At 41.4% G+C, this 14,324-nt stretch overlaps 2 protein-coding genes across 2 annotated transcripts; both read left to right on the top strand.

The window, feature by feature from the left end:
- Nucleotides 1-3,270: 3,270 nt before the first annotated feature.
- Nucleotides 3,271-4,224, top strand: LOC101957926 (olfactory receptor 4D9). Its single transcript, XM_005331551.3, has one exon. It carries the CDS (start codon nt 3,271-3,273, stop codon nt 4,204-4,206), a length of 936 nt encoding a protein of 311 aa, XP_005331608.2. The 3' UTR covers nt 4,207-4,224.
- Nucleotides 4,225-12,444: 8,220 nt separating this feature from the next.
- LOC101957645 (olfactory receptor 4D10) lies at nt 12,445-13,380 on the top strand. Its single transcript, XM_005331550.2, has one exon. The coding sequence runs from the start codon at nt 12,445-12,447 to the stop codon at nt 13,378-13,380; it is 936 nt and encodes a 311-aa protein (XP_005331607.2).
- Nucleotides 13,381-14,324: the final 944 nt, after the last annotated feature.

Genomic DNA, 14,324 nt, shown 5'->3' with positions numbered 1-14,324 from the left:
AGAACCAACTGTTCTTTTATAGAGCAGTATCTTACATTTTGCAAACATCTTCATAATGCTTTGTGTTCGGCAAGGAAGATGTTTTTCAGAAAGGGAAAGGAACCAATTTAATTGAAAGTCTACTACATGTCAGGTACTTCACAAACATTGTCATATTTCCTCCTTATGTCACCTGGTAAAATAAGGATTGTGCTTCCCAACTTATGGAGGAAAGTGAAGGATTTGTTCCAGGTAACAAAAGAGCAAGAGTCAGAATTCCAGCCCAGCTGTGCCCTTTCAAAGCTCTTCCCATTGTCCAACACACCCTCACAATAAATGGCTCCTGAGTGTCACAACTGAGGTTCTGAAGTACAGAGAGGCAAAGCAGATACCTCAAGGCCAAAGAGCTATTTTATAGCCTGCATCAGGAAAAAAAGAATAAAAATTAAAATTCCCTGGCATCCCTGAGACCCAATCAAAAATATCAGCAGAACAGATTCCTCGTCTGTGCTTGTTCTGATCTTTCTCATCCAGACTCCAATGTCAATGTTTAAAATTCATGAGATGCATTTATTACCCAGGTTTACTCATTAATTTGAAAAGCATGTATTGAACCCTCACACGTGCCTCAGACTAGGCAAACCTTTGACAACATTAGGGTAGTCAACTCTTTGAACAGACTGGAGGAATCTGGAGTCTAACGGGGAAATGACACTGAATTAAATAGTGCTCAGCATATAAGAAGTCAGTCACAGTAAATTGTCACAGGTACCAGAAGAGAAGTGGGTTCGGGGAATAAAAAAAGGAATATCCAGACAGGATCTAGTTAAGGGGTGTCACGAAAATTTTCACAGAGGAAAACACCATGAACTTGAATATGAACATGGGTGTTTGCCAAGGCAGATAAAATGAGAGTCTGGAAGTGGGCAGGAGACGGTGGACAGAGGGAGCCAGAGGAACGCAGATCCAAAGGAGTAGACTGCAAAAAAATTGCATAAAGTTTGAGCCATTCAAACCGAAAATCAAAAGAAACAGGTCAAAGATGGAGGAAATTCAGGAATGCTCTTATAAAAGAAGCTAACCTGGGTTCAGCAGGCAATAGCGAACTGTTGAAAATTCTCAAATAAAGGAATAAAGTGATCCATTTATGGCATCAAGGTATTTCTGGAAACAACAGAGAGGATGGATTAAAGACGTAGACCCAGGAAAAGGAGACCATTTAGGGAACTCCCACTCTAGTGTAAAGAGAGAATATAAGGGTTTAATGAGGATAAAGAAGAAGGAACAAATCAAGACAAGTGTCATGCTCGGGAGCGCTAATTTTGCACGGGATCCTGGTTCTTTGCAAGGTGAGTATAGCTCAGGACAAGTCTCTTGTATGAACTGTGCCACCTGTCAGTATAGACGGTGGGGACGACTGTGCCTCACATCTGAATGAACCGGAGAACAAGACGAGTAGCCGTGTTTATCTACTTGGTTTCTCAAGGTTATCATCCTCCAAAGCTTACTTTGACACAGCCCACACACGATGCCTCCCAGCTGGACACTGACCTGGGAGCTTTCTATCCGCAATGGTGACAGACGACTCAATCAGATGCTCAGGCTGAGCGTGGCTTTTTTCTCTGAGTTAACTTATGTGATGCTGCCACCCTCATAAGTCTCCTCAAGAAATTCTTGAAGTGACATGCATAGAAAATGCCCTGGGCTGAAAGTCAAAGACTGATGTCACCATTAGTTTGCCATCTTGTTCTCTATGTGTCACTGAAGCCACAAGAGATCTCTCCAAACTGACTCGAATGGAGGAATAAAAGGGATTTATGATTCTCTCTGATGCATCTGCCCCTTCCTCCCCACTCAAGAGTTCATAATCCGTGAATGCTTCGTGGGCAGTTTGGGTGGGGGCACTGTTTGTTTCCATGTTGAGCTGGAGTGAATGGGCAGATCTGCACTGGGCCAGGAAAGGCAAGCCCAAGGCTGAACAGACGCTGCTTACCATACATAGGAGGGGAGCGGAAGGAAGCCTGTCTTGACCTGATCGCCTACCTCACTGGTATTCTTGCATTTCATGTCATTTCTCCATATCTGCATGCAACTTTCTTCATGAATAGAGCTGTCTGCCTCCTCTCTCTAACCATCCACCTCATTTTCTTTGTGTTGAACCATTTATCTAAACAACTGAGTAGCCATGAAATGAAATAAAAAGCAAAGACAAGAGACGTTATTTGCATGACATATTATGTGAAGGTCATAGAAGGGCACTGGCATAAACTTCCACTGTGATTGAGAAAGAAAATTGAAGGAGTGTTGAAATCCACCATTAAAATGTATTTAAGGGCTGAGATTGTGGCTCAGTGGTAGAGTGTTTGCCTAGCATGTGTGAGGCACTGAGTTTGATTCTCAGCACTGCATATAAATAAAAATAAATAATGGTCCATCAACAACTACAATTTTTTTAAAAAAATTAAATTTTTTAAGGGATAGGGATATAGCTCAGTAGAGTGCTTGCCTAGCATGCAGAAGGCCCTGGGTTCAATCCCCAGCACCACAAAAAAAAAAAGTTATTTTAAGACTTTTTTGTAAAAATTATTCTTTGATTTATGCATCTGAAATTGGCTGGCAGTATGGGATAGTAGAAAGATCCTAGAATGAAGAGTCAGGAGGAAATTTGTCTTATTTTTTTTCTCCTTCACTGATTTTTCTCTATGACCTTAGAAAATTGACTTACTGTGTTCAGTTCTGGTATTACGGAAGTGGGAATAATAGTGTCTTTCCTCAGACCACAGAGGGATGCTATTGTATTTCAGAATGCAGTTACTTTTTAAAAACTACCATGTGCTTTTCAAAAGGATCCCCACCATGTTGTTAGTGAGTGTTCTTTCATTCCAATGGCTTTTAAGCCATAGAAAGAAAATAGAAAGTGCATCAAATCAGAGCTGCTCTGATTCAAAGATTCAGGAAACCCAGAGCCCCTTCCACAAGGCCTTTCTTCAGGTTCCTTCCTTAGTAAATTCCAGAAGTTGGTTTTAGCAGAACCATGGGCACCCTCCCTCCTAGTACAGCAAGAAAGCAAGTGATCTACTCCAAACCATGACGTGCACTAACCACGGAGCTAAGGGGAGGGGAAGCTAGTGATTTTCCCAGGTGATACAGCCAGTTTCGGAGGACAAGGGGCAATGACAAACCAGATACATCTGCATGCTCTGTTTCGTTGTAAGAGATAAACCATGCTTGATTTCACCATCTCATTAATATTTCCTTCAAAGGTGTCCATGGAGGAAAAAGCATCATTCAATGGCTCTGAAAAATCACACCAGGGTGACTGAATTCATTTTTCAAGGATTGACCCAGTCTCGAGAGCTGAGCTTGCTCTTATTTTTCTTTTTATCTATGGTTTACACAACAACTGTGTTAGCAAATGCAGCCATCATGGTCACTGTGACCCGGGAGTCCCGCCTTCACACCCCCATGTACTTCCTGCTCCGCAATCTCTCTGTCTTGGACATCTGCTTCTCCTCCATCACGGCTCCTAAGGTCTTGGTGGACCTTCTGTCAAGGAGAAAGGCCATCTCCTTCAATGGGTGCATCACCCAGATGTTCTTCTTCCACCTCCTGGGTGGGGCAGACATTTTCTCCCTCTCTGTCATGGCGTTTGACCGCTACATGGCCATCTCCAAGCCCCTGCACTACGTGACCATCATGAGTCGGGGGAGATGCACGGCCCTCATCGTGGCCTCCTGGGTGGGGGGCTTCGTCCACTCCATCGTGCAGATCTCCCTCTTGCTCCCGCTGCCCTTCTGTGGACCCAATGTTGTCGATGGCTTCTACTGTGACGTCCCCCAGGTCCTCAAACTCGCCTGCACGGACACTTTTGTTCTGGAGCTCCTGATGATTTCCAACAATGGCCTGGTCACTACCCTGTGGTTTGTCCTTCTCCTTGTGTCCTACACAGTCATCCTGACCATGCTGAGGTCACACACTGGAGAGGGCAGGAGGAAAGCCATCTCCACTTGCACAGCCCACATCACTGTGGTGACCCTGCACTTTGTGCCCTGCATCTACGTCTACGCCCGACCCTTCACCGCCCTCCCCATGGACAGAGCTGTCTCCGTCACCTTCACTGTCATCATCCCTGTCCTGAACCCCATGATCTACACCCTGAGGAACCAGGAGATGAAGTCAGCCATGAGGAGACTGAAGAGAAGACTCTTGCTGTCTGAAAGAGAATAGCCTACTTATTGGTTGCAGACCAAGGTGGGAGTAACATCATTGAATTATTTTCTTAAAATAGTAGCTGTTGAAGGTTGAGACTTAGCCACACACAGATTAACTATAGCAGAGTAACGCACACGCACAAAGGATCAGTGAATTGGAACACTGGTTTTTAAAAAATATATCAGTAGAAAGTTTAACAGGAAAAATGCAGCCCTTGAAGACCAACTGACAATAAACAGGTCATAATCCTGAAATATAAGAGGAGTTCTGGGTGTTCAGGCAACGGGATAAAGGTTAGTGTTGTGATGATGTTCAGGAGTGCGACAACTGTCTCAACATAGCAAGGCTCCAGCAGCTAGCTCTCAGTTCTTCACTAGTAATTCTGTGGCTACTTATTAAGCACCTAATATGTACCCAACACTGTTGGAAAGCATTCTTCTCTATCACTTGTGCTTTGTCAGTAATTTTGGAGTCCCTTTTAAAATTAACTCACCTATGACATGTACTAGCACAACCCCCAGAACCATTTGGTTAAACAATCCTAACTCTTAAGGATTTCCTATGGTCTTTTGCTCCTTGTGACCTTGTCAGAATTGAGTCTGACCTGGGACTTATAAAGACTGATTTTATAAATCCCCAATATATAACTACAGAAATGGCAAGAATCTGGGGCTATCTACCCCACTGTTCGTACCAGCTATACCTTAGCCATAAGCGAGTTTAACTCATTGAAAAAATAAAACCTATCACCCAATAATGTTTTTATTTTTCATATATGTACTTCTTTGTCATTTCCCTTCCTGTGGTATATTAAAATGTCAAGTTGGTAGCCTATTTCTCCTTTCTATTTCCAACCTCTAGAATGACTCTTGATCCATAAGAAGCTTTAAGTCAATGTTAGTTGACTCTATGGAAAGAAACAAAATGAATGCATGTAGAAGATGATACCAAACTATAGTCTTTAGCTTTTACTACTCAAAAATAACTTGATTTGGGCGTGTTCAGTGGTAGAGAGCCTGCTTTTCATGCATGAGGCCCTGGGTTTGATCCCCCACATCAATATTTAAATACTTCTTCATGGAACCCTACTGAAATAGAAATGACTGAATCAGAGTTTACTGTGATATTTCTTAAAAGAGAGAGAGAGAAAGAAGAGAGAGAGAGAGAATTTTTTAATATTTATTTTTCAGTTTTCAGTGGACACAACAACTTTATTTTATTTTATGTGGTGCTAAGGATCGAACCCAGCGCCCCGTGCATGCCAGGTGAGTGTGTTCTGCTTGAGCCACATCCCCAGCCCATATTGTGATATTTTATTCAAGAATACAACATCCTTGTGTGTGTCTTCATGAGGCCACCAAATTAAGGGCTACATTCAAAAGCTTTCTTCGGATCATATACACAAAAGAAGAGTAATATCCTAGACCAAATGAGTGTGCACACAGATGCTCATGCATCCAGAGTTCCAACCAGCCTGCATTCCAAGGATGTACAGACAGCCTCAGTACACCTGAACTAAAGGGAGTCATGTACAAGGATGGAATAGGTCACCTCTTTCCTCCTTCTAAAGCATCAAATCTAGCAAGATCCAGATAAGACATCATTGAAATGTAATTAAAAACTACTTCTAATAATGATAATATTACAGAATCATATTCCCTATATAATTTAGTGGGACCAGATAGTTTTTAGAAGTTAAATTTCTTAGATTTTAGAAAGACATCACAGTGCATTATTATATATGACAATTATTTCTCCAATAAGGAGCAGCTGATACCCATACTCATTTATATTTCCAAAGGAAAATGTGTACATACTCTGACCAAGTGCAATGAACAAAACATTAATTCAGACCAAATATTGACTCAAAATTAGTTCAAATCAAATCCAGCTCTACTACTTCATGACTTCCTAAAAATCTTTCAACACTCAGCATCTGAAGATATCAGAATGACTGGCAACACAGGCAGAGACTGGAAAAGAGGGCGTAGTGTGTGGTAGGCAGAACAATCCCCTGTAAAGGTACTCGCATCCCAATCCCCAGTCTCTTCAAATGTGTTATATTGCATAGCAAAGGGAAATTAATGTTGCTAGTGGATAAAATTAGGATGGTTATCTGGTGAAGGCGATCCCCCACTCACTGTCTTGACAGGGTCACAGTGAGAAAAAGTGTTGGCAAAGCCGCTCTCCCACTGTCTTGACAGGGTCACAGTGAGGATGAATGCTGGCAAAGCCACGCTGGTTGGTGGGAAACTGAAACCATGACACCCTTTTTTATGTAATTGGGACTTTTCATTTTCATGCTTATGTTTCTGACAGGAGGCACGAGTATGTTAAATGCCAAACAAATTAAATTTCAGATGGCTAGAACATAACAGGTAGGTCATGCCTTGGAGGCTGTTCTACTACCCCTCAACATATCAAGGACAAAGTAGAAGGCTGTTCTTCTATCTCACTACATTGTGGACAAACCTGATAACGGACAACAATCATCCTCTGAAAGGTCATGAGAATTTTAGGCACCACATTGATTATATCAACTAGAACCCAAGCCCATATTCCCGGCCTGTTAGAAAACCTAATCAGTATGCTGATTTTACAAAGTTCACCACATGTAGTCTCATTTTTTACACTTAGGAAAGTTAAAACATATAAAGATATATTCTTCTCTTTTTATAAACCCTTTCTTACTTTACATAGGGATATATGATGAGCATAGTTAATATTGGTGGAAAGTGGATTGATGTTTAGAACTTACTTTCTATTGAGAAAGATTATAAAGTGCACCTTGACTGAGAAACAAAGAAACTCTTTGAGAAAGCAGCTCAACCAGTTTTATGAGAATAAATTTAGGAATTAATTAAAACAGCTTTATAAGACACAGTTTTAGAATAATGTTAGAAATATTATTTTATTTAGATTCTTAAGTTTAGAAATTCTTAAGTTTTTAATTGTATAGGTTTCTGATATGTTTTAAGAATGATTTGTAAACTTTAGGATATTTTAAATATAAGATTTAAAGGGACTTTTTTAAATGGGAATTTTAGATTAGAAATAAAGTACAAGTGTACTTTAGGTTAATGATTGGTTAAGAGACTTAGAGTCTGGTTACGTAGTTTGGCATTAGTTAATAAGAAAATAACGTATCTTGGGAAAAATAGTAAATCTTGGGAAAATCTGAAAAATGTAAATTAGTGACGTATTTTATTAATGATTCTCTACTTTTAATAATTATATAACTGAAGGACATATCCTGGAAAAATGTAAATTAATGTTATATTGTTTGTGCCCCCAATCATGGTTAAGGAAATGTCATGTCTTGACAAAGTTTTAAATTATATAATCAATGACGTATTCTGAATGTATAATGATGAGAAAAATTGTAATAAAAGATGACCCAGAGAAAGCTGCATTAGCTCTCTCTCTCTGGAGATTGCTCGAACGGAACGACTCCTGTCTCATCTTTTCGCCGACGCCACTCATCCTTCAGGACTCCCGGGACCTCGCTAGGGCAGGACCCCGGGTGTTATCCTAATGTGAACCCAAGGTCAAAAGTGTCCTTAAGAGTGGTCAAATTAGAAGAAGACAATGTCCGATGTCAGGGTATTACAGTGTGACAAGCACTTGACTTTCCATTGCTGACATTGACGAGGGACGGGAATAGGAGTCAATTTCTAGAAGCTAGAAAAAGAAAGGAGATGGATTCCACCAGAAAAAAAAATGAAATTAAAAAAAAGAGCAGCCTGCTGACACCTTGATTTTAGCCCAGTAATACCCGTGTCAGGTTTCTGTAAGACAATAAATCGTTACTGTTGTCTTAAGCCTCTCATTTTGTGATGATTTTGTTACAGAGGCAATAGAAAACTAACACGAGGATTGTGCGCCAGTTGAAGGCGGAAAGGCAGTAGGAAGTGAGTAGGGGAAGGAAGAGAAAGAAAGATGAAAGCAGAAGGGGCCAGGGCTGGGCGGGCGGCTCTCTGCCAACCCAGGGAGGTGGCCTGCGAACCTAGGAATGTGCACTATTCCCAGGCACAAATCTCAAGTAGCAGTGCCATAGGATAGAGCAGCCACTCTCATGCTGTCACTATTTATTGGACTCCACATGGGAAGGAATAGAGCACTTGAACATGACGTGTCAGTCACACGCTCTGAAACTTCATATGTAATTGATTTATTTGATACCAAGCAAACCACTCCCAGACTTTATGAAAGAGATACAGAAACAGCATTTCCAGTATTCACACAGCAAATTACCTTCTTATTTAAATAGAAAATGCCATCCACTGTAAGATGAATTTGTCACTTTTACTAAGACATGATAAAGATAAAACATTTTCATGAGATATTTTACATGTACTCATTGACTTTGAAACACATCTTAATTTCAGGGACATTAAAATATGAAGGAAAGAAATACTCCATCTTAGAACTTAAGATACAAGGTAATTGGCCACTGTGACACACACACACACACACATACACACACAACACACACACTTTCCAAAAAGAGATAAATGAAAACAAGCAAATTTTATTTTCTCATCTCTGTGTTCTAGGAATGTAGACCCACCTAAGACAACCATTAACTCACTAGTAAGAAGCAGACCACTCATAGACAAGTTCTGGTCATCTACAGCTCACTCTACATTATCCATATGCAGTTCATCAGCTGCCTGATATTAAAAGAAATATTGAAACTCAGATTTTGCTTCATTTTAAAAGAAAAAAAAATGTGCTGTCTCTAGTCCCTTACTTTGAAGGTCATGGAGACACCATCCTCATATCCGTCTTCTACCAAATATCTGTCTTCTTAGCTGGGCATGGTGTGGCACACCTGTAATCCAGCAACTCATGAGGCTGAGGCAGGAGGGTGGCAGGTTCAAAGCCAGCCTCAGCAACTTAGCAAGGCCCTAAACAACTCAGCAAGACCTTGTCTCAAAATAAAAAATAAGGACTGGGATGTGGCTCAAGCGGTAATGTGCTTGCCTGGCATGTGCAGGGCACTGGGTTTGATCCTCAGCACCACATAAAAATAAAATAAAAGATGTTGTGTCCACTGAAAACTGAAAAATAAATATTAAAAAATTCTCTCTCTCGGGCTGGGGATGTGGCTCAAGCGGCAGCACGCTCGCCTGGCATGCGTGCAGCCCAGGTTCAATCCTCAGCACCACATACAAACAAAGATGTTGTGTCTGCCGAAAACCAAGAAATAAATATTCTCTCTCTATCTGTCTATCTATATCTCTCTCTCTCTCTCTTTCTCTCTCTCTCTCTCTCTTTAAAAAATTCTCTCTTCTCTATCTTTAAAAAATAAAATAAAAAATAAGAAGGGCTGGGGATAAGGCTCTGTTGTTAAGTGCCTTTGGGTTCAATCCCTGGTACAAAGAAATAATTTTTTAAAAAATGAAAAAAAATACATGCATATACACATCCATCTTCCCACTGGGATATCAGTGCCATTAGGGCAAGAATGTGAACATTTTACTGTCTCACATTTCTGGTACCTACAGATGCTTGCCTGGTATATGGCAGCCACTCAGTAACATTATTTAGTGAGTATTAGCTTTTTTTAATTATCCTGTATGTTTAAAATATATTAAAGATGCCAAAGTTCATTCATCTTTATGGCTAAGTAAATCCCCACTGTGTATATATATATATAAAGAAAATGCAATATATAAATATACAATACAGTTCTCCTCAGCTATAAAGAAAAATGAAATGATGTCATTTGCTGGTATTCTTGTTCTGATTTAATTTTACCCTTTAAATTCCAGCTTCATTAAATAAAAAGTCCAATATAGATTCAGAATTCTCTTCAGCAAATCTCATGACTCAGTTCAAAGACCCCACTCAGTTCCTTTGCATATTTAATATGTCAGGGTTGACAATCTGAGATTCTTCTCATACAATACATATTTGTCCCTTCCATGGGTAGGTCTATGCCTTTCTTTATGTCTGCTGCTTTTCATTTAAAGTGGTCAATAATGGCTGAGATGGAAAGAGTAGAACGAAGGAGCCACTGAATTCTGGATCTCCTGGACCAGACTCCATGACCCTAGGAATACCAATAACCAAAAATTCCTATTCCAGGTGCAACGATGTTACTTCACACTCTTGCTGTTCCACGGATAATCGAGTTGATATAAAAAACCAAATGGTACTGTGTAAGCAATTTACCAACTGATCGTTACCTAGCTATGTATTTACTTAACTCTCCCCACAGTAAAGGATTCTGTATGACATCATGTGAGAAGCAGTCAACATGTGTACATTTCTAATTGTCACCTACGACATGCTGTGCAAAGGGACATCCAGGTAAGGAGCCACGACTCCTCTGCTGGATGAGAAAACAAAGGGCAATGAAAGGGCTTGAAGTCCAGTTCTCTTTTTCAAACTTATTCGCAAATATATCTAGTTCGACCACATCATCTTTTATACTTTTCAAGACATGCAGATGGACTTTGGAAAGATTTTAGGTACATGGACCTGCTTTGACAAATAACTGATGGAGCTGAAGATAAGGGCATTGATTTTCCTCTCTTGCCATTGATAACATGGACATAGACCAAAATGATTTTTTCCAGTAAATGGATCGTTTGCAAACGTATTAGCGACAACTTAATAACTCCCACAGAAACCCATCACCACCAGAGAAGCTAGCCACTTGCTTTCCACTCCCTTGTCCAAAAATATCCCTCTCCCTAGCTCTCCTAATAGGCCTGGGAGTAAGGGACTAGTACCGGAGACAGGGACACAGTGGAACAAATTGAAGCCAAAAACCAGGTTGGTTTCTATTGTCTCTAAACAATTTGGACACCAACAAAAATGTGTCCTTCTGTGTATACGCACGTGCGCGCACACACACACATGTTTTGGTAACATTTTAATAAGTCCCACTGAAACCACACCAACAAACTGCCATCAGCCATGTGACTTGAACTTTTTTTTCCAATATATTCCCTTTACCATTCTCTTACTGAGCCTGAGGCTGAAGGGCTTGAACATGACCCTGGGACATAGTGCAAAAACACTTAAAGATGTGATTCTTGGAGTCTGTCCTTTATTTCCTGAAAAAGGAGCAAGGACAAGAAAATGTTTAATCTCCCATTGAACTTTACATTTGGAAACAAATTTTTCAACAATTAATGCTACTGTTTGTTACACACTGTACCTAACAGCATACAACTTTTAGTTGGAGTTGGATTGAAGGAAATAGGACTTCTAGTTGAGGCGGAGGCATCCATACTGAAATCAAGATGCTGTTATTGATTATGTATCACTAATTTGACTTGAATATCTTCCAGGTATAGCAAATGCTGCAGAGCCAAGATGATCATCTCACTGACAAGCAAAACGGTGGGTGTCAAACATTGGGAAGAGGGAGGGTGTGTTAAGAAGGATGCAGAATACAGTCTGGGTGTGAGCAAACTCATCACGCATTTGCCAAGAACCCTTGAATTGCTTCTTGGTGACGCTTCCTCAGACTAATTTAATGGAAGAAGGGTTTCTGCCAAGTGCTTTTCTTCAGATAGACTCTTTCAAATGTCCTTGCAATGTGAGATCTTAACCTACGTGGATTGAAGTGGGGAAATGTGGAGGAAGACAGCATTGCCTTCCATCCTCTTTCTTTTCTTCCATTTTCTACATCCTTCCTTGAATCCAAAAGATATCCCTGATATGTCATGAAAAACAAGAATAACACTATTTCTGACCGAGTGGGTGAAGGTAAGAATTAAAGACATCAACATTCTGTACCACATTGGCATACAAAGCACTCAGAAAATAGTAGCTTTTATTATTGCTAAAAACGATTTTATCATCTACCCTCTCTCCTTGGCTATCCAAATCTCCCTTTACTTCTCTAAAAAAGACATATCTCCCTTTTTATCATGCATTGTCTTTTTATTAAACACAGAATAAACACAGAAAAGTTTTACGATATTGGAAGCTGGTACCCAAAGCATCAATTTCAACCTTGGGGATTTCATGTTTTACATGTGCTATGTAAATGTCACTACTTAACAGGCTTGCTTTCCCAAAATAGTTCTTTAGGAAAAGGAATGAATGGTACTGTGTGTGAAATGTGATTTGCTCAACAATATGATTGCAATGTTTAAAATATGGAAAGCTTAACAGATTGCACGCACTGCAGCCATGCAGGGCAGCTTGAGAGGACAGCAAAATAAATAGCCCTTTCTTCATACGACACACCTTGGAACCAAAGAGCAAAAGGAGGATGACTCCATAGAGATGGAGAACTGCACCAGGGTAAAAGAATTTGTTTTCCTTGGCCTCTCCCAGAATCAAGACGTGAGCTTTGTCTTGTTTCTTTTCCTACTTCTGGTGTACCTGACGACTCTGCTGGGAAACCTTCTCATCATGGTCACTGTGACCTGGGAGTCACGCCTCCACACCCCCATGTATTTTTTGCTCCGTAATTTGTCGATTGCCGACATCTGCTTTTCCTCCATCACAGCTCCCAAGGTGCTGGTGGACCTTCTCTCTGACAAGAGGACCATCTCCTTCAATGGCTGCCTCACTCAGATGTTCTTCTTCCACCTTATTGGGGGGGTGGATGTATTTTCTCTGTCAGTGATGGCTCTAGATCGATATGTGGCCATCTCCAAGCCCCTGCACTACGTGACCATCATGAACAGAAGCCGATGCATAGGGTTAATAGTGGGCTCCTGGCTGGGGGGCTTCGCCCACTCCATTGTGCAGATCGCCCTCTTGCTCCCACTGCCCTTCTGTGGACCCAATGTCCTTGACACTTTCTACTGTGACGTCCCCCAGGTCCTCAAACTCGCCTGTACTGACATTTTTGTACTTGAACTGCTCATGATTTCCAACAACGGGATGCTCACCACACTGTGGTTTTTCTTGCTCCTGGTGTCCTATTTGGTCATATTATCATTAATAAGGTCTCAATCAGGAGAGGGCAGGAGGAAAGCCATCTCCACCTGCACCTCCCACATCACTGTGGTGACCCTGCACTTTGTGCCCTGCATCTATGTCTATGCCCGGCCCTTCACCGCCCTCCCCACAGATAAGGCCATCTCTGTCACCTTCACTGTCATCTCCCCTCTGCTGAACCCCTTGATCTATACCCTGAGGAACCAGGAGATGAAGTCAGCCATGGGGAGACTCAGGAAAAGACTTGGACCTTCTGACAGAATGGACCAGTAGTTCCCTCCTGTCCCCACCTTTGAGAATGTTGAACATCAGGTAGACTCTCTTTGCTACCTGATTTCTAACTGATTTTTCTCTTTCTACTAAGATAAGCATGACTTTCAAAGATTCTGATCAGCATGCCCCCAAAGTAAACAGATGCGCTTCATGTCCCAGAAGAAAGTAAACAACTAAGGTCTAGAAATACAATCTAGATGGTGGATTAGAGGAAGGATACGCTTCCCAGAATGCTCAGCACCAGACTTAAACCGCAGAAACCGTGCTATCAGTGAGGTGGCTCACTAAGGGAATTCACTGAGATCCAATCCTGGATGGTAAAAGAAACCACAGAGACACAGAAAGTCAGAAACTTTGACTATAAAAGAAATGATGCATCAGAGATGCACCAGCTTGACTGACACCTGGGGGAGCCTCAGCTGCTGAGGGGAGGGGACCACAGGCAGAGAGACAGAAAAGCTGATGGAATTTAAAATATTGGCTTGGCGGGGAGGAACCTGTTGCATAGAGACACATGTTGATCTTAACGGACCCAGAGCTGGTGGGACAAGCGGTTCAGTGAAAATCAACTGAAATCACTCAGCCCACAGCAGACGGTCTGACAGGAACTATTTATAACTGCAGCACAGCAATGAGCAAAGTCAGGAAATCGGGAACTCATAAAGGAAGTTGCAGGTGCACCCAGCAGTTGCCTATTTGTGATTCCCAGAGTGTGCCTGAACCAGAGTGACTGAAATAGGCACATGGAAAATTGTGCCTGGAGAATACACATTCCAGATACCAAGGGAAGAGAGTTCCCTTTGCTGCTGACAGCCCATCAGAACTATTGGGAAGATGCCTATAGCAGCCACACAGGAAAGGCTGCACTCCAGGGTGGGTACCGGGCAATTCACATCCATGGAGGTAAATGTGAAGCCTCTGGAGAGTTAGTCCTTATGCCCTAA

The sequence above is a fragment of the Ictidomys tridecemlineatus genome, chromosome 4 (assembly GCF_052094955.1).
Source record: "Ictidomys tridecemlineatus isolate mIctTri1 chromosome 4, mIctTri1.hap1, whole genome shotgun sequence".
Classification (NCBI taxonomy): domain Eukaryota; kingdom Metazoa; phylum Chordata; class Mammalia; order Rodentia; family Sciuridae; genus Ictidomys; species Ictidomys tridecemlineatus.
Note: the sequence above shows the minus strand (reverse complement) of the source record. Positions and strands in the feature narration are given on the sequence as shown.

Bases quoted from the DNA above. Each gene is read 5' to 3' on its own strand.
- LOC101957645 (XM_005331550.2), top strand. From the start codon at position 12,445: ATGGAGAACTGCACCAGGGTAAAAGAATTTGTTTTCCTTGGCCTCTCC.
- LOC101957926 (XM_005331551.3), top strand. From the start codon at position 3,271: ATGGCTCTGAAAAATCACACCAGGGTGACTGAATTCATTTTTCAAGGA.